General features: G+C 46.0%; 1 protein-coding gene and 1 pseudogene across 1 annotated transcript; one reads left to right on the top strand and one right to left on the bottom strand.

Moving 5' to 3' along the window:
• Window positions 1-5,356: 5,356 nt before the first annotated feature.
• On the top strand, window positions 5,357-6,353 carry LOC124654933. The gene has a single exon (XM_047193909.1). The coding sequence runs from the start codon at window positions 5,462-5,464 to the stop codon at window positions 6,116-6,118; it is 657 nt and encodes a 218-aa protein (XP_047049865.1). The 5' UTR covers window positions 5,357-5,461; the 3' UTR covers window positions 6,119-6,353.
• Window positions 6,354-16,018: 9,665 nt separating this feature from the next.
• Window positions 16,019-20,295, bottom strand: LOC124651563 (annotated as a pseudogene).
• Window positions 20,296-22,645: the final 2,350 nt, after the last annotated feature.

Genomic DNA, 22,645 nt, shown 5'->3' on the forward strand with positions numbered 1-22,645 from the left:
GGCGTGTTTTCGGAAGAAATAGCTGAAAGATCAACCAAGGCGACGAAGCAACAGAAGAAGGGGAAGGATGAGAAAGCCTTGGTGGCTCCAGCAGCACCATCGGAAGATGAGGAGGAACCGCACATGATAATGGTGGTACAGACTCCTTGGATGCAGGCGTACATAGCATACATTTTGAGGAAAGAACTACCCGATGATCCAATCGAAGCAAGGCGAGTTATCAAGCGTTCCAGAGCCTTTACTGTGGTCAAAGGAGAGTTATACAAACGAAGTATTTCGGGAGTGCTACAAAGGTGCGTCACACCCGAGGAAGGAAGGCTAATTTCAAAGGATGTACACGAAGGGGTGTGCGGACACCACGCAAGCAGTCGCGCTATAGCAGCTAAGGTTTTCAGAGCAGGATTCTATTGGTTAACAACAATTGAGGATGCAAATGACATAGTACGTACTTGTGATGCATTTCAAAGATTCTCCGCCAGACCTCACTCTCCGGTAGCAGAGTTGATGCCAATACCGTTGTCATGGCCCTTTGGGGTCTTGATATGGTGGGAAAATTGCACAAGGCTTGGCCATGAGGATACGAGTACATGCTCGTGGCTGTCGACAAGTTCACAAAGTGGATAGAAGCGAAGCCGATAAATTCACCGGATGCAGTGTCCGCAATCAAGTTTGTTAAGAGCATCGTTTTTCGGTTTGGAGTACCTCATAGCATCATCACAGACAACGGCAGCAATTTCACATCCAAAGAATTCAAAGCTTATTGTGTAGAGGTAGGCATCAAACTACACTTTGCATCAGTTGCGCACCCGCAAACCAATGGTCAAGTCGAGAAAACAAACGGCATCATCTGCAACGGCATCAAGAAACGTCTGCTAACACCATTGGAAAAAGCTCGACACACATGGCCGGAGGAGTTGCCTAGTGTGTTATGGAGTATCCGAACAACACCAAATACAGCGACACAGGAAACTCCATTTTTTCTGGTCCATGGAGCTGAGGCAGTTCTGCCGATAGAAATAGAGCACAATTCCCCGAGAGTAGTGGAATACGACGAAGAAACTTCAAGAAAGGAACTGGAGGACGACATTGATGACCCACAAGTATAGGGGATCGCAACAGTCTTCAAGGGAAGTAAAACCCAATTTATTGATTCGACACAAGGGGAGCCAAAGAATATTTGTAAGCCTTAACAACGGAGTTGTCAATTCAGCTGCACCTGGAAACAGACTTGCTCGCAAGAGTTTATCAGTAGTAACAGTTTTAGCAGTAGCAGTAGTGAAATATCAGCAACAGTGTAACAAAAACAGCAGTAGTGATTATAGTAAACAGCAGGATTAAAATACTGTAGGCATATGGATGGATGAACGGGCGCTGCATGGATGAGAGAAATCATATAACAATCAAGGTAGGTCATTTGCAGATAGTAATAAAATAGTATCCAAGTACTAAACAATCCATAGGCATGTGTTCCATATATAGTCGTACGTGCTCGCAATGAGAAACTTGCACAACATCTTTTGTCCTACCAGCCGGTGGCAGCCGGGCCTCTAGGGAATCTAGTGGAAATTAAGGTACTCCTTTTAATAGAGCACTGGAGCATAGCATTAACATTCAGTGAACACATGTGATCCTAATATCACCGCCTTCCCCTCCGGTTGTCCCTATTTCTGTCACTTTGGGGCCTCGGGTTCCGGACAACAATATGTGTATACAACTTGCAGGTAAGATCATAAAACAATGCATATCATCATGAAACAATAACATGTTCTCCCATGAAGGACGTTATCTCTACCAGCAAGGTAAATCATCCCTCTTCTCTTTTGTTTACACATATATTTTAGTTTCATTATGGATGACACTCCCCCAACCTTTGCTTACACAATCCATGGCTAACCGAATCCTCGGGTGCCTTCCAACATTCACATACCATGGAGGAGTGTCTATTTGCAAATTAAGTTGCTTACTGATAAATCAGGGCAAAACATGTGAAGAGAATTATTGATGAAAGTTAATAAATTGGGGCTGGGAACCCCGTTGCCAGCTCTTTTTGCAAAATTATCGGATAAGCGGATGTGCCACTAGTCCATTGATGAAAGTCTGTCAGGAGTAAATGACAAGGTTGAAAGATAAACAGCACATACTTGCTCATGAGCTATAAAACATTGACATAAATTGAGAAGCATTTTGAAGGTTTAAAGGTAGCACATGAGAATTTACTTGGAATGGCTTGAAATGCCATGCATAGGTATTTATGGTGGACACTTTGGAATAACTTGGTTTTCAGGGGTTTGGAAGCACGAGCAGCGTTCCCACTCAGTACAAGTGAAGGCTAGCAATAGACTGGGAAGCGACAATCAAGAGAGCAACCACTGTCATAATCATGCTTGCGGCAAAATAAATTAACAGAGGCATAAAAGTGATACAAGAACTCTGAGGCAAAGTAAATCATCGAGGCTTAATTGACTTTTGTTCAGTCATATGCATGCGTGAGCATGTGCCAAGTTGATTCAAGTGAATTATTCAGAGGAGGATACCACAATGTCATACCTATCTATGAATAAAACAATGCAAGCAAATATTTATGATATGCTACTCATATTAATAAATTGGAGCTAAACATGAGAGATCATGAACTACTAGACTTTATTAAATGACATATACCTCACATGAACCAATTAAGCATGCCCACATGGATGATTATATGTACAAAAATGAAAACAAATAGAGTTCATACCAGCCTCTCACCATAGTCGAGTTATCGTAGATCATCATTATTGCCTTTGACTTGTGTAGCTTGAATAATATGGAATGAAAACCAAGCTCCAGCCACCGGAGACCGCTAAACTCCATAATGAACTTTACAAAACCAAAGAAGAACAACAAATATTTTTGGTGTTTCCGAATTGGAGACATATAATTGAGGGAAACTACTATAGGAACTTGATAGAGTACTAAACATGCATCAAAACTAATTTTTACAACTTAGAACAAGCATGCAAGCTCACTTAACATGTTACCTACATCAGCAAAATATTCAAGATATACTCTCAACCAAACAAAATTCTATTTGGATAATCGGAGGAGTCACATACCGGAGAGCAAATGTGCCAAATTTCAGACAGAAATCTGAGCTGAGCAAAGAGATCGAGAAATCTTGAGCTCTTGAGCAGAAACGCGAGTGAGAGAAAGTGAGTACGAGTTTTTTCGGGAGAGAGAGTAGAATGGAAGGAAGAGATGACTTAGTGGGGCAAGGAGGGGCCCACACCACAGGGTGGCGCGCCCCCCTCCTTGGCCGCGCCGGCACATGGGGGGCAGCCCTGGGGTGCCCCACTGGTAAGCCCCAGGTGCTCCCAGGTAGCTCTTCGAAAAATAAGACCAACGGTATAATTTTTGTAAATTTTTGAAAACTTTGAAAAATGCACATTTCTGGGTGTTAAAATTATTATTACGGGTGCTATTGCGAGTATAAGCCTTTTCCCAATAGTGGTGGCCTGCATAACAACATATTCAAGAATATGTTGTTTTGCGGGCCACGTTTGACGCGTCTAGGATGCACGCCGTTCTTTCAGTCCGGAAACAAGAACCGTAAACACAGGATTTATGCAAATGTATGATAAACCAGCCAATAATTCTCGAATGTAGAAACATAGAACATGCAAACTGATTGTTTAAAGTACTCAATCATACATAAAACATGACACCAAAAAAGGATCAAGCATCACATGATCAAGGAAGCGCATGGTCAAGCATAACCATCGGTTGCCGGCACATCCACCTCGGGCACCACTCATGGAAATCATGGTAGTGCGTGCAGCTTCCCTCCTTCGCGTCAAGATCTCCATATTTGTGCGACTTCACCACTCAAGATGGAACTCATCCATCTCGGCCGGGTTCATCATCATAATCGCATTCTCCGCCGCAATGAGCTCTACCATAGCCCGGTTCTCCTCAGCACGTGCTCTCCTCTTCTCGACGTCGGACTTGTGCTTTGCATCTTCATGGAGCATGTTCCATTTTTCTTCCTTCTCTTTGGTATTCTTATCCATCATTTCCTTCTTTGCCTCCAAAATCTTCATCACCAACAATTCTTTGGACTTAACCATAACATCAATCTTGAGAGACAATGTTGCAGCCTCGCCTTGCTTTTTTGATCTTGTCCTTTGTCATCTTTGCTCCATCCGGCCTCTTCTTGTTCCTCTTGGTCTCAAGCAAACCATCCTCTTCTGCATCCTCCAACTCGACGAGCTTATGCCTCGGTGGTGGTGCTTCTTGCTCCCTCATCTTCCATTTGTCATTGTGCTCAAGAATGGTATAGCAATGGTTGCATGTAAATGGCTTGCCCTTCAATCCGGGCATGTCCTTGTACTAATTTCTTCCCAATCACCCGTGTTGGTGATAGGTAAAAGGTGGCCGATCTTTCGATGAGACGAGGATAGATCGATTTGTTGGTGGAGTTCGTGCTTGACGATCCGACTACACGTGCAAAGCTCGTGCGCCAATGCAATCGCTAGGACAATCTCCGGGAGTTATTGATCTTGCGGATGCACGATCAACCTGACCGCCGAGGGTCTTAATTCCTACCTGAAATCGAGAATAAGTAAGTACTAATAATGCAATCAGAATATTGCGGATGAATGATGAAAGCTTTATTGATAATGGTGGGATTCCGAATAGTCGATCTTGTTCTAGACGTTAGTCTCAAATCGAGAGCAAGTAAGAACTAACAATGCAATCAGAATATTGCAGCCTTGTCAGCGAGTGGCGGGTGGTGGGCGGAAGCGGGAAACGAGAGGAGCTGAATGTTCCTTCGCACCAACGCGGGGGGAGCCGGGGAGGGGATGGGGTTCGCGCTCGCGCTGCCTCGCGAAACTGGGTACTTAGGGTTTCCGCGGCACGGAACTGGATGGGCCGGATAAAAAAAGTTTGTACGGGTCCGATGCGGTATTTAAACTAGCCTTTTTTGCTTCCTAGCCCACACAACAACAGTTATTACGAGAATAGTGTCAGATGCGCGTGTTTGCGCTCTTAGGCTGGTCATAGTGGGGTAACTTAGACTACTAACATATTCTATGTTACTAGTCTAAGTTACTACTTTCATAGTGGGTATTAACTTATATGTAGTGTCATGCATTGTGTTATTTATTATTATGTTGTAGACTTATCTTGCATTGGGGTGTGTGATGTTATGGTAACATAGCTAGTTACCACCTCACTTTTTTTTTTCATTTAGTGACATGTCATGTCAACAAACTTAAAATGTGTGATGTTACTAGCTATGGTACTTCCACTATCCTCTTACTTCGCCGCCTCCCAATGGCCTCGGTCTCCTGGATATTTTTTTTCCCCTTCGATATGCCTCACATATTAGCCGGCCTTTGAATCCTTATCCGCTCTCTTGAGCTCTCTTGGCTCCGGGGGATAAACGTAGTGAGCATGTGAGCCGCGAACCCTTCTCGTTCCAATGCAGCCGCCCGTGACGCCGGCGAGCACCATCTCCACCGGAACAGCCCCGCTTCCACGATCACCCACCATCTCCTCGTCACCATCCGCCGCAACGAGGAGGCAGCTGCTCGTGTCCGCTGGCGGCCTGCTCCTGATCGTGGCCGCAGGCAGTAACAATGCCAGCAGCAGGGGAGCAGCGGCCGCGGCCGGCTACGACCCGGTAACGGAGGCGGAACGCGCCGCGAGCGCCGCCGTGTCGCTGCGCGTGGGCGAGGCCGTCCGGCTGCTCGACCTCGGGCGCGATCTGCAGGCGCGCGGCGAGTTCCCGGAGGCGCTGGCGTCCTTCACGGCGGTGGTGAGCGGGTACAAGGACCTGGCGCTGTCGGAGTACGCGCGGGTGGGGCGGGCGCTGGTGCTGTACGAGATCGGCGACCGAGACGAGTCCATCACGGAGATGGAGGACGTGTCGGTGGCGCTCAAGGGGTACCCGGAGATCCACGCCGCGCTGGCGGCCGCGCTCTACGCCGACAAGCACGCGCCGCTGCTCGCCGAGAACCAGTTCACCATCGCCACGCTGCTGGACCCGCACTACACCGACCTCGCCTACGTCAGGGACACCAAGCACTGGCCGCCCAGCCTCGTCGCCTCCCTCAAGAACTTCTTCACGCTCTCCTAATTAGTAGAATCCTAGCTGCTGCTACAAGATCGAGGTTAACGCATGCAGCATCCATCGATGATAGTAGTAATTTCCTTCTTGATCATTTTCAATTTCTCTGGCACATGCATATACGGAGAACAAAATGGTCCCTTCTAAGAAAAACCATACACAAAGATTTATCCTCTTTGCAATTGTGTAAGTATGTCTGACGACATTTGTAATATATACAGAATGGTGCAACACTTGTTGTTCAGTCGTCACTAGTCAAATAATCAGCACCCTGCTAGGTACACCTCTCTACAAGCTCTTGAGATCTTTCCATTAGATTTAGCATGCTCGGGGAACAAAAAATCACCTTACAGTCTGCTCCAAGTCTCAACTACTTAATTTCTGCATGACTGAGTGATCTGGAGTCTGGACATGCAACATGCTAGCACTGTGTAACACATGGTCCGTAGGTGTGCAGGTAAACTCCTCGTCACGTTTCTCTGAGTCTGAAGCTTGACTGAACCTTCATTGCTTGTGAACCAGACATCACCTCGTGCAGAAATGGTTTCATCTCAAAATTCACTATTTATCCCTGAGGATCAGGCTTGTACATACTTGGGGAGAAGTGAAATGTTCACTTAAATTTTTGACCAAATCATAACATGATTGTGTCACCCTAGGATCGTAACGGGGGAAGCCCTAGCCCCCCGTCCTTCTTCGCTGGTGTTCTCTCCTGTGGAACATTAGCGGCCCTGGCCGGCACATGTCGCGCCGCGCGGTTACGGTTGCCAGAGGGGTGGCCGTAATGCAACAGTGTTGGTCGGGTTGTACGTCTACCATTTCCATGACCATGAATGAGGTTGGCAGCAAATATTTGGTACACCTGCATTTCCCCTCCCGGATACAAGAGCATCTCCTGTCGAGTCCCCTAATCGTTTCCCAAACGGTGTTCCATTGAGCAATGCCAACAACGTCGTGCTTCAGCTTGAAGTAGGGTTCGAACTCTCGAACACCATGGAGAATACTCATGAACAAACCCTTGCTCATTCTATACCGGCGCCAAAAATTGTCGGCCTGTGTTGCTTCATCTGCGAAGTAATCGTTTTGCAGCAATGTATGCCCCTCCATCCTCTGCTGAGGCTTCGACTTGTTTCTTCCCGCCTTTGAACCTCAGCGGCACGGCCTCTTTCTCTTTTCCACCTCGGCATCAAGCATGTTCTGGAGGGACGCTATGATCGACAAATGCTCTAGAATATCGTCGTCGAAGGCTTGCTCTTCCTCCAACATTTGGACGATCATCTCATCGTCGCTATCCATGTCTGAAGCAAAACAAATGGTTAAAATTCATCCGTGCAGAGCAGGCAACGAACATCGACCTATCGCGCCTACCAGGCAAGGCGTCGAACACCTTCTGTGCGCGGAGGAGGGGCGGATTTGCCCGCGCGTTATGGGACACGTTGGCGAAGCGGCGGCGGCGAAAAGGACGGCGAGGGAGCCAACCATCACGACGGTGCCTGACTCAGAAGCGATTGGCCGTCGAGATGGCCGGAAAATCGAGCGGCGGCGGAGGGGTCGGAGACGCGGGAGGGGAGGCGTGACGAGAATTAAAAGGCGGGAACCAACCGTTCTGGATGTGGTCGCGACAGGTGGGTGCCCGCCTCGCTTCTCGCTCCGTCTGGCATGGCCAGAACGTTCCCTATGGAGCGGCGACGGGCTAGGCCTCGCCAGGCGGAAGGAAGCTTTGGGGCGCGCGACTGAAGTCAAAAATATGTCAGACGCACCCTAAAATAATTTGGGATACGTTTTATGGATGTGACTGGAGATGGTCTAAGTTTTTTTTAGTAGTGAGCTCATGCGGGGGGCGAGGTCCTCAACTTGTTTCTGGCGTTTTCTACAACGGCGTCGATAGATCGGGCATTGTCAACGTGCCTTGGTCGTGTTTTTTTTTTTTGAAGGTGTTAGCTTGAACCTTCTGCTTCGGGGATAACGATCCCAGTTTCGACCTTCGATTGGACCTGTCAACATTGCGACACATGCACGATCATTTCTTAAAGCTTTTTTTTCTTGGAGTAGCGTACTTCTGTTGTTTCGGTCAGTGATTTGTATTGGCCATAGCTAGGTGTTGTGATACACTGGTACATGTCCAAGAAGACGGCCGTTTGACCTTGGGTTGTTCTTATTTTCATTTGGGTAAGACTGTTTATTTGGGGCGAGCGTTTGCCTGTTTGGTTTTGCTTGCTATATTGCTTAGTGATTGATAATGTGCGGTACTTGTCCCAATGAGAAATTAAGTACCTTTGATGAGAAGTATCTTGGGCTTTCAACTCCAGAAGGAAGAATGAAAGCAGAAAAATTCCAACCAATAAAAGACAGATTTGCTAAAAGGTTATCCTATAGGAATGAGAAACTAATGTCGATGGCGGGTAAGGAGGTCCTCATTAAATCGGTAGCTCAAGCATTGCCTATTTACATTATGGGCATATTCAAGCTCCCCGATGGCTTCCATGATGATTATATGCAACTGATCAGGATTTTCTGGTGGGGAGAGGAAGACGGAGAAAGGAAAGTTCATTGGTCCTCCTGGGATAATCTCATCAAACCGAAAAACCAAGGCGGTATGGGGTTTAGAGACACAACTCTTTTCAACCAAGCTCTTCTTGCCCGCCAAGCTTGGAGACTGATCCAAAATCCCAACAGTTTAGCCGCAAGACTAATGAAAGCTATTTATTATCCTAGGGGAGCTCAAGCATCTCCTGTTTGGCATGGGATTGAACATGGTTTGGAACTTCTCAAAGAGGGGGTGGTTTGGAGAATAGGCGATGGGAAAAGTATTAGAACTTGGAGAGATAATTGGATTCCGAGAAACCATGCTTTAAAAGCTCAGCCAACCAGAATACCAGATAGACATAGGCGTGTCTATCAGCTGATAAACACTGCAGACAGTAGTTGGAAAGTGCAAATCATTCGTAGAAATTTTCAACCCCATGATGCTGAGCTTATCTTGCAGCTGAAACCCCCGGATGCATCAAAAAAGGTTTTTCTTGCCTGGCATTATGAGAAAAATGGAGTCTTTTCGGTTAGAAGTGCTTACAAGTTAGCATATTTTCTAAAATACAACCAAATATCAAAACCCAGTTCGAGATCAAGAGAAGAAGGCACCCGAGACTTGTTTTTTCAAAATGGGGGAAATATCGCCCCAGCTTCTGCATCCAAAGGATGCACACGGCTTTTTTTATTAGATTATTCGCAACACCTTACAAGAGCAATACAAAAGATCAAACTCGAAGCCACCTCGTTAAACCTACAGGGGGGTGAAGGGGGTGACAATTCACCAACTCATATCATCCAAAAACCAAATGCCTTCTCAGGCCGCCCAATAGCAGATGAGAAGCACATCCAGTCAAGCAGACTCTCAGCATACGCCAACGCACACGCCATAGAAGTTGCTACCGCCGTCTTCCTCGACTTCATCTTCAAGAGAGATCATCGCATTGACCATGCCAGGCCTGCCATCGATGCCACCACGGCGCCAGACGACTCCACCATCCTACGCATGTCCAACACACTACATCCATCCCGAGACACCACTGCACCATGCCACGGTGACTCGACGACGCCGACACAGCAAAAGCACACCGCTCCACCTTAGCACCACCACCATCCGTTGTCTGCTCCGAAAACGATACCCCCAACAGGGAGAACGGCGTTGCGCGCCGCTATCATCCGATCCGGGAGACCCGGGTCTGGGGTTTCCCCTGGAGCAGCCCAAGCGAAAAAACGCAGACTGCAGAGACAATGCCTTCAACAAGGTAACGACGAAAGGCGCCGCCATCATCCGCCATGACCGAAGTCTGGGCCGGCTTTCACCGGCAGCTGCGCCTCGCCATTGGGAGCTAGGCGACGGATCGCAAGATCCGCCACGGCTAGCCACACAACTAGCCGATCTCCTCCGGCGAGAGAGGAGATCACCACCGCGGTGCCACGAAAGCAGCACCTGACGCCCGCCACCTGCCACCAGGTAGGCGCCGTCACCACCATCGCCATCCAGGGCCGCCGCCCTTGGTGCCGTGATCCCAGCTCTTGAGGAGGAGCAGCACGAGATCCACCCCCATCCCCACCCGCCCGGCCATGCCAAGGCGAGAAGGAGGAGAGGACCGCGCCAGGGTCCGGGGCCGCGCCGCCGCCCCCATCACCGCTCTCCCGGCGAGGCCACGGCGAGAAACGGCGGAGAGGGCTGTGCCGCCATGGCCAGGGCCGCGCCGCCGCCCCCAACACCGCCCGCCCGTACCGCCATCAACCAGAACCGGGATCATCCCCCAGCGCGGAGGCGTGCCTCCTACAGCCGCACCAGGGGACCACGCGAGGATCCGCGCTGCCCCATCACCGGCCGCGCTAGGCTTCGCCGGCGGCGGCCTCCGGGGACGACGAGGAGGGGAGGGGAGGGGGAGGGGAAGGCGGCGGCGGTGGCTAGGGTTCGCCCAAGTCGCCCTTGAAGGAGGACGACCCGTGCATTTCTCTGTTCCGTATCTCCCAACACTTTAGCTATGAGGACTTGTGGAAAGTTATCTGGAATGCTCCAGTACCAAACAAGATCAGAATTTTTGCTTGGCGAGTGGCTTGTGATAATCTTGCCACAAAAAGCAATAAATTCAAAAGAAACTTAGAGATAGACTGCATCTGCAAGATATGTGGTTGCAAAGATGAAACAAGTTACCATACCCCGGTTGAGTGCACAAAAGCTAAAGCTTTAAGACAGGAGATGAGAAATAAATGGAGCATTCCTGATGAGGACAACTTTATGTATACTGGATCTGATTGGCTTCTTATGTTGTTGGCAAACATTAGTAATGACAGGAGGGGCCTTATTCTTATGATCCTTTCGAGGTCCTGGCATCTGCGTTGTGATGTTATTCATAACAAAGGAGAGTGTAAAATTTCTGACTCCGTACGGTATTTGCATAGATATTTACAGGATCTTATGCTAAATTGCAGGAAACATGATAACGAAAAAGGCAAACAGCCTATATCAAATGCAGGTACGCCCATTGCAGCATGTCATGCGTCTGGGATGTCGGCTGGGAGGAAGGACACCAAGGAGTGTTGGAAGCCACCTGAACACGGCTGGGTAAAAATCATTGTCGACGCTAGTTTCACCAGTGAAGACGGCAAGAGCTATGTGGGATGTATTGCTAGAGATAATACTGGAAAGGTTCTTTGGGCAAGTTGCAGAGGTACTGGGACATGTACAAATGCAGAAGAAGCTGAAGCTATTGCCTGTCTTGCATCCCGGCTGTTGTGGAGGCGATCAAGAAAAGAAACCAAAAGTTGTCGTGCCTCTGGCGCACATATGATGAGATCGAGACCTTTCAAGCGAGATTTAGTAATTTCGAAGTTTGTAAAATTAGAAGAGGGAGCAACCAGGTAGCACACGAGCTTGCCAAATTATCTAGGTTATATGCTATCAATAACTTCTGGATGGGGCATGTCCCAACAGAAGTTGATCATCTTGTTGTGGATGACATTATAAACTGTGATATTAAGATGCAATGAAACTCTCTCTTCCCTCAAAAAAAGAAATTAAGCAGCGTAACACACAACTTCACAACGATTGTTGCAACCGAACCAATTAACACCGCGACACCCTCACATAACTCGTGCATCTTTATTTCATTCTTGAGAGAAATAAGACTATAAGAGAGCTTTGTTGATTAATCAGAATAGCATTGCAATCACTGATAATGAGCTCCTGAACATAGTCCGCTTCATCAACAAACATTGCAAAGGATGTAAAGTCACTTTCGCTAATCTTGTTTGGATTATGAGCTATAGCCGGACTCAGGACAAGCCGGTTTTCCGATTCACTCAAGCAGCGGTGTCCTTCAAAGTTCAAAGAAAGCATGGAATTCAGCTTCTTCAGCGGATAAATAGAGCTGGTAGTTATCTTCCTGGATCAGTAGAGTACTTTGGGCCCTGTTTGGTAGTCTGGGGACCTTTGGCTCGCATGTGGGACACGGTTTTTGCCTCGTTTGGATGCACACTCGTCTCCAAGTTCTTGCACAGCACGGACCTTAAAGCATATCCGGAACAGGCACGGGAGGAACGTTCAATTTGGCCGTTTTTCTAGGAACAGGTCCGAGCGCGACGAAAATCGACAATGCCGTTGGCACGAGCGCTCGGCCGTGGCATGGAGGGAGAAGGCGAAATCCGAGCGGCGTTGCGCGACAAAGGTAGCGGTAACTTTCCTCTTTAGTTACCCTCTCCATTAGCCCCCTCAAGAAATTTCCCTTTCCCCAATTTTTGCACCGCCAGCTGTGGCGATCCAGATCTGCACTCGCGCATCTGACCCTGGCCGTGCTCTGGACGAGGAGCTCCGCCCTTCAGTCTCCGGCGCCGTACCATGGTCGTCGTGTCCTGCCGCGCCAGACCCTGTGCATATCTTCTCCGACTTCTGGTTGTCTCCATCCTCTGCCATGACAAAGGTAAGGGAAAACTCCTCTGCTCTACTCTAGTGTTATATTCATGTTGGTAGAACTAGTTTGGTTCGATAAGACCGTTCGTAATGCTTAGATCTTGTTTGAGTAGATCGACCAGCTACAGCTTGTGCATCACGCCGCAGCACTCATCGTTGTCATTCAATTCTGAATCCTGATGGTGCACAAGAGAGCAGTCAGGTGTGATGCTTTTCCTCTTGTCACCTACGGGCCTATGTTACAACGAGATGAGGAGAGGATATCCAACCTAAACTACATCTACAACTGCAATGAGGTAGAGGCTAGCCAAATACTTTGGATGAGAAGGGCCCCTTTCTATGCACTTGTGAAAACGTTTAGGGAGAGTGGATTGCTAGTTGATAGCATCCACACCTCTATCAAAGAATAAGTCGCAATGTTTCTTCATGTTGTGGGTCATAACTAAAGGTTCAGAATCATCCATAACACATTCATGCGATCCACGGAGACTATCTCCCGGTACTTCCAGCAGATGTTGTACGTAATTGTGGAGCTCAGAGGTGAAATGGTCAAGTCACCATCAAACAACACACCACCTAAGATCAAGGACAGCTAGGTGATTCTCGTATTTTAGGGTGAGTTCAAAATCATGTTCGTTGTACTTATGAGATGTATGGTACTGTCAGAAACATAAATGTGAGTTTATTGTTTGACAGGATTCCATTGATGGTACTCATGTGACGGCAAAGGTACCGAGAGCAGTGTCTGCAGCATTCCGTGGGAGGAAGCACTACACTAGTCAGAAACGTGCTAGCAGCTGCGGATTTCGATATGAGATTCACATACGTGCTTGCTGGCTAGGAGGCTTCAGCTCATGATGCAAGCATCCTGTCCGACAGCTTGTCAAGGCCTAATGGGCTGCAAATCTCTAAGGGTATGTCCTACCTTGAAGATGCTGGATATGCATGCCGACCTGGTATTCTACCCAGGGCTGGCCCTGGGGAGGGTCTGGCGGGGCGGCCACCTCGGCCCCAGAAAAATCGAGGGCCCATATTTTCTATATAAGCTTACTATACATTGCAGAAAAAAGAGAGCAGTTTTACGATTTGAGATAGCTTGGTCTACAATTGGACCTTTCTTTTCCTATTGGTTTCCAATCCGGCTGGCCGGCCACGACTTGAGTCATCGCCTGAAATCCGTTCCATCTATCGATATGTGAAACATCGCCAATTTGCCCGAGCCCGACGCCTCGATTCCCTGCCTGCCCTCTCGCGGTTCGTGGCTATCGCCCAGGCCGCCTGGTTCCTGCCCTCGCTCTCGCCGATCGCGACCGACCGACCGTGGGACGATCTGCTGACTGCTGCCCTCCTGCCGACTACGGTGATGCCTGCTAGTATGCCGGCCAGTGGCCGTCGCAGTTGGCAGTCCCAGTCTGGCCATCGTCAATCAGGCATTCATCCAATCTACGTATTAGATTAGGATAGAAGGTAAGAACACCCGTTGCAGTTCTCTTGGAATTCTACTATATGCTCGCCTATAATTTGAGTTCTGAATTTTGATTAGTATTTGTTGTTCTTATTTGTAGGAGCAGGGTTAACTGGTTTCGCAACTCTATACATTGACAAGAAGTTAGTGGACGAGTTTGATATTGATTCCATCGTCACGGACTTTGCTTCTAGGAATTGGCAGAGAAAATTTTAAGGTATCATGTAAACATTGTTTTATATGAATATTGAAGTTGTGTATACTTAAAAGTATTTATTTGTCATCATCTCATATATGTGAAAAAAAAGTAGTAAGAGGGGCCCAAAATTTTAGTTTCGCCTGGGCCTCCGAAATCTCAGGACCACCCTGATTCGATCTTCCTTCAGAAAAATAAGGTACCACCTATGTGAAAGAGTTGTTTAATCTGAGACACTCAACCCTTAGAGTCACCATTTAGGGGGCATTTGCTGCATTGAAAAACAGGTTTAAACAGGTTTAAGGTCCTTGACCAAAATTGTTCCACACTTTTGACACTCAAGTGAAGTTGGTACTTTCTTGCTACATTCTTCACAACTGGATCTTTGGTTGGGGTGAGGATGACTTTCTCGAAAATGTTGTCACTTTTGATGAAGTTGAGACCGGCCATAGCGTGGAGACGGGCGACAATGAAGCCTGGAAGAAGAAGATGTTCGAGTGGACAAACGCAATGTGGAAAGTCGGATGCTAGACCACCATGTGAGAAGGAGAAGAAGAAGTGAAGAAATGAAATGAAGAAGGAGGAGGAGAAGAAGAAGAAACCAAGGTGTAGTGTCATCTCCATCGACATTTGGAATTGGCTGCGTGCAAACAAACAAGAGGATCTTTTTGGCCTAAACCAAGCAGCAACAGGTCTGACACTGTGACTCGTTCCGAATGAGAAAGTGTGCTCGCACCAGTGAACCTGTGAGCCCCAAAATCAACCCAAGCTACATAACATGCCCTTCTAGTATGCATCACGTTGACGATCCTTTGGCGAAACATCCCCAAAATAGCATCAGGGTTTGCACCCTCGCTGTGGCCTTCGTGCACCAAGCCTATGTGCAAGCATACTTACAGCAAATCAAGGTTCTCTTGCCTTGTGCAAGCGTGCTTTTATCACGACAATCAGCCATATTATTCGGATGGAAAAGGAAAATTTGTTAACCTGGAACTGAATTCCACAAGTGATCTGTTGCCCACCATGTTCTCTCACACAAGATGCGCACTCTTTGGCAATGTTTTCAAAAGTTGGAACTCTCCGTTTTAAAAAAAAGAAGAAAAGTTGGAACTCTGAAGCGATGGAAGTCTTAATCTCTTGGGCTTGTTTGATTTGAAGGATTTGAAAAATGTAGGAATAGGAAAAACACATGAACAGTATGTCATGGCATATGAAATGTAGGAATTAATTAGAGACAACGTTTGGTTACACTACAAGAAAAACGCACGAAATTTATATAGAGATTGGGTATATAGAGATTGGGTACATGTCATAATTGTCAGACACATGAATTTTCTAAAAGGTTTAACCTCTTTAGAATTCCTATGAAATTGTAGTACTCCCTCCTTTTAAGTCTAGATACATCCATATTAGCAAGATACATCCATATTAGCATCAAGTAATATGGATCGACCTATAGGAAAGAATTTTGGAGGGCATGTTCCTTCAAATCAACTGGCCACTACCTGAATAATTCCTATGGGTAAGAATCCTACAAATGACCACTGTGTGAATAATTCCTATGGGTAAGAATCCTACAAGCTTCCTTTGAAATTTCATGAATCAAGCAGGCCCTTAATCCCTGACACTTCCTGGGTGCCTCTCTTAGTATAGTACATGGCTTGGCATCATTTACTCTCTGAGGGATTTTCATTACACCAGGACATGATAGCGCACCAGCAAAAGAAAGTTGCGGAGGAGCAAGAGTCCGGACTAATGAGTTTCGGAGGAGAAAAAGTTGTACAAGATGAAACAGATAAGTACTAATAATGTTCATCATATTAACTCAGTGCTGAAACAACACAGGCAGTACAAATGGTTCTCTGCTAAAATATTTGCAGATTACTGAATACCAGATTCTCCACAGGAGAGAAACAGAGGACACAAGAAACAAGAGCGAGTAGCAAATGCATATACAGCAGGCAGTTCGATCACATGGATCTTTATTAAGACCAGCAAGCTCAACTACGGCCAAGCTAGGCAACCAGTGACTTGACTGAGATAATGACGACGAAGACCTTGAGGAAGACCAAAGACAACCTTCTGAATCAATCATCTCACTGACGGACGAGGCAGCCCTCTGTGACAGCTGGAGGGGCAACAGGCACAGGTGCATATACGGCGTCCTCTGTTTCATCCTCCACGTGGGACTGAACCAGACAAGCGGCGTCAAAGATGTAGGCCTTCACTTCCTCAAAGCGTGCCTCCGACAGGGAGACCTCCGCAAGGAGTCTCCATGCTGAAGCTTCTGATGCCTCGTCGTAATCGTTCCTCCGTTTCAGTACAATGTGTCCACTGATCTCCCAAACGGCAGGGTTCACCTGCGTGTCCAGCAGTTCCTGGCTCACCTCCCCAAGAGCCTGCTTCTCAGCGTAGCACTGCATTTTGGAAACAGATTTGACTAGAATTAAGCATTGGAGAGGAATAAACATTTATAATCAACTGTAGATATCATGTCTACATTATGTTACACCCTTACTTTCTCTATAAGAAATCGAAAAGGTTTACCAAGATCCCCTGATGTGTTTGCAGATTAAAGTATGTGCCAACAGTATTCCACTTTGTGATTACAATTTGCTAGAGCTAAATTACAACTATTACTCCCTCCTTGGAAATAAGTGTCACAGTTTTGTGTAGATTCGCATATATCTACAAACTAAAACACGTCTAGATACATGAAAATCTAGACAAATCTATGAAATTTATTTCCTAACAGAGGGAGTACACGGGTACAGGAAAAAGGGCAATCAGGTAATGATTTTACCTGGGGAAAGAGAAAGATCTTCCTGCCAGAGTCTGAAATGAGCACATTATAGGGCACATTGTTGTCCTGCAGCCAAACGCAAGCACTTGAAACCACATCGGCCAGATCATTCAGGCTGTTGCCTTCCTCAAAAACCAGTCCTCTCACAGGGTAGTTCATCAGCTTCGACACCTTCACCCCACTCTTTTCCCACCCTCAGCAAGGGGAATCCTCTGGGTAGCTGCCTTCTCAACTGGGAATGGCACTGTCAGGTAGTAAGCCTGGATTGCAAAACAATTAATGTAAGTGTCATTATAAAATGGTAGACAAGCTATGAACAAGCTACAGTGCATTATGACACTAATTATCATCCCGAGAAATTATATGACTCCAACCTACAGTGCATCTTACTTGCCTTTTTTAAGCAAGCAATCCACTACTTCAATGGAAGTGAAGAAATGATACATATGATAGGGCCAAAGAGTTGCAATGATAGTTCGTTTTGCTTCCCAAATCCAGAAAATTTACTATCACTATTACAAGTGCAACATCCATGCCACCAGTTAAAAAAAAACTTCAAATATGCATGTTGTGTGATTTGGGATCTATTTGAAGACTAAAAGTGAATACAGCATGGCAATAATGTTGTGCACACAGTTCTGTATACTGAGGTACATGAAGAGCTAGCAAGTTCTGTGAAAAGTAAACTTCGGTGCAGTCTGAAGTATAATACCTGAAAGTGAAGGTGGTTGATAGTTGCAAAGGCACCCAAACTATTGTAACCAAGCCTGAAGTATGGGCTAGCTGCCTCAGCCGCCATGTGGAGTGCAAGCAAAAAGCTCTCTCGGTCAATCCTCTGAGGCAGATGGTCCAGAACACGGGGGATAAGAAGAACGTGGCCGTATTCAATAGGGCTCACCTGCAAAATAGCAAAATAGGTATTAGCATCAAGAATACACAAGTTGGAAATCAAATAGATTGGCTCAGGACCAGGATGTACATTAATTGCAACCACGTTGGGAGCACAATCAGCAACAGTGATTGGGGCACTCTTCAGGAAGTAGCTGTCATCACCCCCGCCATTCTCAAATTGGAATAGCACCTCCTCCTGGCCAACTTTGGTGAAATTGAACTTGGCAGCGTCAAATGGTTGAAGCACACGATCCACGCGGAACTCTGTAGGGCGCTTCTTTAGGTGGCGCCCTTCATTCAGCTGAGCAACAAACCCAAGGTTGCCGGGGATAACCTTGGTCTCACATGCAGTGACATCATATCGAAACAAGCCTTGGGTCATCCTGTCTTCCCACTGCAAGTTAAGAAACAAAATAATGAATTTCCAAGAAAATTTGGTATAGTCCAATTAAGTACTGCAGTGCACTCAGAAAAATCTAATCGTGCTATTTTGAACTTTTTAGTTATGGTTATCCGATACTTGCTTATATAAAATATCAAACTGCCTGTGCTATTTGGTGGTATTTTGATAAATACGGTAATATCTTCAGCTGGGTAATTACAACATAAAAGGAACAACCATAAGAGCATCAAACCAATCTAACAAGTGAATTACAGTTACACAAGCATGTTACCTGTTCATAATAAAAGATTATTACTCTAAATGTGTAACACTCTGTAACAAATCACATGCACCTTACAAGTTATTATACGAAGTTGTGGGTTGTGACTGCTCGAGCATAGTTTACATGCATCCTGAACTTCCAAATTCATGGAAAAGACGAGGGTGGTGTTTGTTCCATGCACGGGACCTCCCGTTTCGTTGCTTGCCAAATCGATTCGGATTTTTGAAACTTAATGAAACAGAATGATACGTGACAGCACAAATCTCAAAGCATCGAACGTGAACCACTGAACCTTACGGCACAAACATGCACGGGATGCCCCGTGCATGGGACAAACACATTTATCTGGAAAACACCTTCAGAGTACATCTTTTTTAGGAGATGGCGCCATTTAGGAATGCCGTATAAAACAAATTATAAACTATCTAGACTTCTTTTCTCCTGCGCAAAATTACTGATGATGAGCTTCTATTTACCTGTCCAAGAAGGAGATTGATGAAGAAATCAGTGGGAACAGCATCCTTCTGTGAAGGTAGCTTTCTCAGGTTCGCCTTGAAAGCATAGACAGGAAGCTCAGAAACTGCTCAGCAAAAGAAACAAGTGTTAGTTTACCAATTTTATTAAAAATGTTAATTTATCGCTCTGAAAAAACTCGGTTCTAGTTTATTTTTTAATACCTTGGTTCTTCTGATAAAAAAGTATAGAATTTTTTGACAAAAACAAGAATTCTCCGACAGATCCCTATGATACTCAAGCATGCAAGTGACTACTATTTTTATCCTAACCAGGTTGTAGAAAATAAACTACATCTGGTCAACCGCCACGGTGACAGTTCTACATCATCCAGTGGTAAAAATAGTAAAAATCGTTAATAAAGAACATGGTTTCTAGTACAAGTGGCAAAGGCAATTGTTTAGTTGAAAAGATCCCCTGCTTTGTGGGCAGATTCCATTTTTACTAAAATAAAAAAAATCGTCATGAACAAATATATGAAAAAGATTGTCGATTCCATAATAAGCAACTGACAGACCGTAACCTATTATGACAGAATACAACCACAGGATTCTGATCTGAATCGTGAAGAAAACGACACTAGATTCAACCTAGGATAAGGAGACTCACCAGGCAGGCAGCAATCCCCGAGGCAGTTCCTCCCGCACCCTGCGCGCGGCCGCTCGCCGGCGCCGGCGTCTTCCTGGTAGTTGGAGACGACCGTGGGCACCCTCTTGATGGTGAGCTTCATCTCCATCGATCTTACGAAGAAAAGGTCGATCTTGTCTGGCTCTGCTGGTTGCACTACTCTCTGTTTCTCTCTCGGGGTGTTTCTCTCTCGGGGAATCAGTCAGTGAGCTAAGGGACGGGACGGGATTGTTAGGGGTGAGATTTGGTTAGCGGGCGGGCGGGTCAGAGACGACCGCCGCCTGCGAGGAAGAGGAGGTCTGAGGGGCTTCCGCCGGCGGACGGGAGGGCCCCGCGGCCGCCGTGCGGGGCGGGGCTTGAGGAAGCGATGGTGGCCGTGGGCTCCACCTGCGCAGCAGCGTGGCCGCGCCGGAGGGCTGCAACGCTAGCCGTGATGACTTTCAACGGGCCCAATAAGGAAAAGGGTGGAGCTCCGGCGGGGACTGCGGCGGGCGAGGGATCCGGACGCGCGCGCGCTCTCTCTCTCTCTCTGCGCTCTTCTCTTCTCCGGCGACGAGGGCGGTGGCGGTGTGTTGGGTTTCGGCTCGGCGTTGGGAGGGTGGGTGGCGTTAAATAGGCGGAAGCGTTTGTGTGGTGGGGTTTTCGTTTCGTTTCCTCTTCGTCTTCGGATTGTGTTTGTGTCGTGGTGATGTGTGGCTGATGATGTACTAGTATGTACTACCGGGGAAGATCCGGAGAAGACAAGGGGAGATTCGCTGGCTGCTTTATTTTCTGGGTTTTCTTTTCCACCCGTTTCGGATCTCTATCTAGCATGTGTTTTGGCTTTTTTTTTTTCAGGTTGTGTTTTGGCTAGTTGGGTTAGCTAATTGTGTGAGAGCAAAAAATCCAATACGCAACTCAAATGTACAAGCATTCCTCCAACAGGGTTGGGTTCGGGCCGGGCCTAATAATTGCCCAACCTGAAAATGCTAGGCCCGATATTGGCCCAGTCTGAAGCAATGAAATTACGCATGTTTTGCATCAAAAACTTATTTTCTAAATAGAATCACATAAAAATAACCTACTTTCGAGAAAACATGTTTTTTGGGCCTACTTTGGGCTTTCTGGCCGGGCTTTGGGTGAAAAACTAGAGCCTAACCTGATCAACCCAGGTTAGGGCCGGGTTGCCCATGCCTAAATTCAAGATAAGCAATGGGTTAGTTTAACTCAATGTTATGCAATTTACAAATGGGCGGTTGTGTTTTATTCCTTCTCTAGGATATACACAAGCAATAGATCGCGCGCACACACACATAAGACTCTTTATGTGTGTGATTAGTAGGTTGCTGATGGAACCCGGTTACGCTTGGCTCTCGGGGTGCAAAACCAGGGTAATTGGATACACGCATGCCATCTTGAGACATGCCAGGTAGAGCAAGGCTCGGGAGGGCGCAATAAGTACACGTGGGTGGCTTTGGGGATGCAATATTGCACATGCATAAGATTTGTTCCGGTGAAGTTCTTTAAACTAATTCACCTAATCCCATCTAATTATCATAACTTTCATGCTATCCCAAATGAGCTCTACATTAAGAAAAATGCACGACGACGATGGTTGGCATAACTCTCGTGTTACAAACTCATTCATCTATTTGTCAGTCCACTCATTTATTATGAGGTATACAAGAAAAAGATCGCACATCAATGATGTGATTCCATTCCGGCAATTAATCTCGAGTTTTGGTAACTAGAAATCTCTAATTTCATTTTCATGTTTGGGCCCTTTTTAGACTAATTCTTCAAATTCACGACACACGGTTAATTGTTTGAAACTTCCTTTGCCCACTAGCATCTTGTTGTTCTCCACAACTCCGTGTTGTAAGTATTAAATTGTGAGGCCCATAAACAAAGTGGTTTCGAGTTATTTGCAAGTGCGATGATGAAGGACGTAAGTCCAGCACTTTACTAAGAGACGAGAGCAATATCACAAAGACACAAACATTGCATTACTGGAGCTCATGAATGCAACTAAACACCGAGGCTCATGTTTCTATCCTTGTGCAAGAAAATTGGATGCATGGAACCAAACAACACTCAAAACATGCATGGTTTTTCCATGTTGTCGGGAGGTGATGCCTCTAGAGCCATGTGCCAGGAGCGCGAAAGATCGGCCTAGGCAATCAATCACACCCAATCTCCCACCATCGCAACTTCTATTTAGTTAGTTGTTTCAAGGTTTTCCCATCCCAGCACCACGTACATGGCCATCTCTAGGGAACCGCCATGGAGGCAAATGGCAAGGTTTTCGGCAATGTTGATAGCGTGGCCCTACGTACTATTAATGTGTATGTTTACGCTTGTTTTTGGCTTATATGAAGATTTACTTGATACACACAAACACACGCACGCACACACACACATATATATATATATTTATTTATTTATATAGGATAAATACTTCCTACTCCTGGGTGTAACTACACCCATCTCTCGTATACGATCATACAAAAGTATATATGATGCTTTATCGATTTGAGTATGTTTGTATATTGTATCTAAGATACTCCATACCAATTTTGGTGAAAAAAATTTAAATACACCCATAGTTTGCACCATATATACAAAATACATGCATATTTGTACGTAAAGAAATAGTGTACGTAAAAGATTGTACATACTACCTACAAAGTAGTATATATACTACCAAAATATTCTTATATACTTCATACTACATGTATATACTCTTCGGTATGATAGATACTACCTAGATTGTGTGAAACACACATGGGAGTAACTACACCCGGGTGTAGCATGAATATGTCCTATTTATTTATATATATATATAAATATATATATATGTGTGTGTGTGTCTAGTTTTTTTGCATGATTGAACATATCAGTGCATGTGTGATATTGTTTAGGCTCATCCGAAAATTATTTTAATATTAT

The sequence above is a fragment of the Lolium rigidum genome, chromosome 5 (genome assembly GCF_022539505.1).
Source record: "Lolium rigidum isolate FL_2022 chromosome 5, APGP_CSIRO_Lrig_0.1, whole genome shotgun sequence".
In the NCBI taxonomy this organism is placed as follows: domain Eukaryota; kingdom Viridiplantae; phylum Streptophyta; class Magnoliopsida; order Poales; family Poaceae; genus Lolium; species Lolium rigidum.

Excerpts from the sequence above, each read along its gene's own strand:
- LOC124654933 (XM_047193909.1), top strand. The coding sequence starts at position 5,462 with ATGCAGCCGCCCGTGACGCCGGCGAGCACCATCTCCACCGGAACAGCC.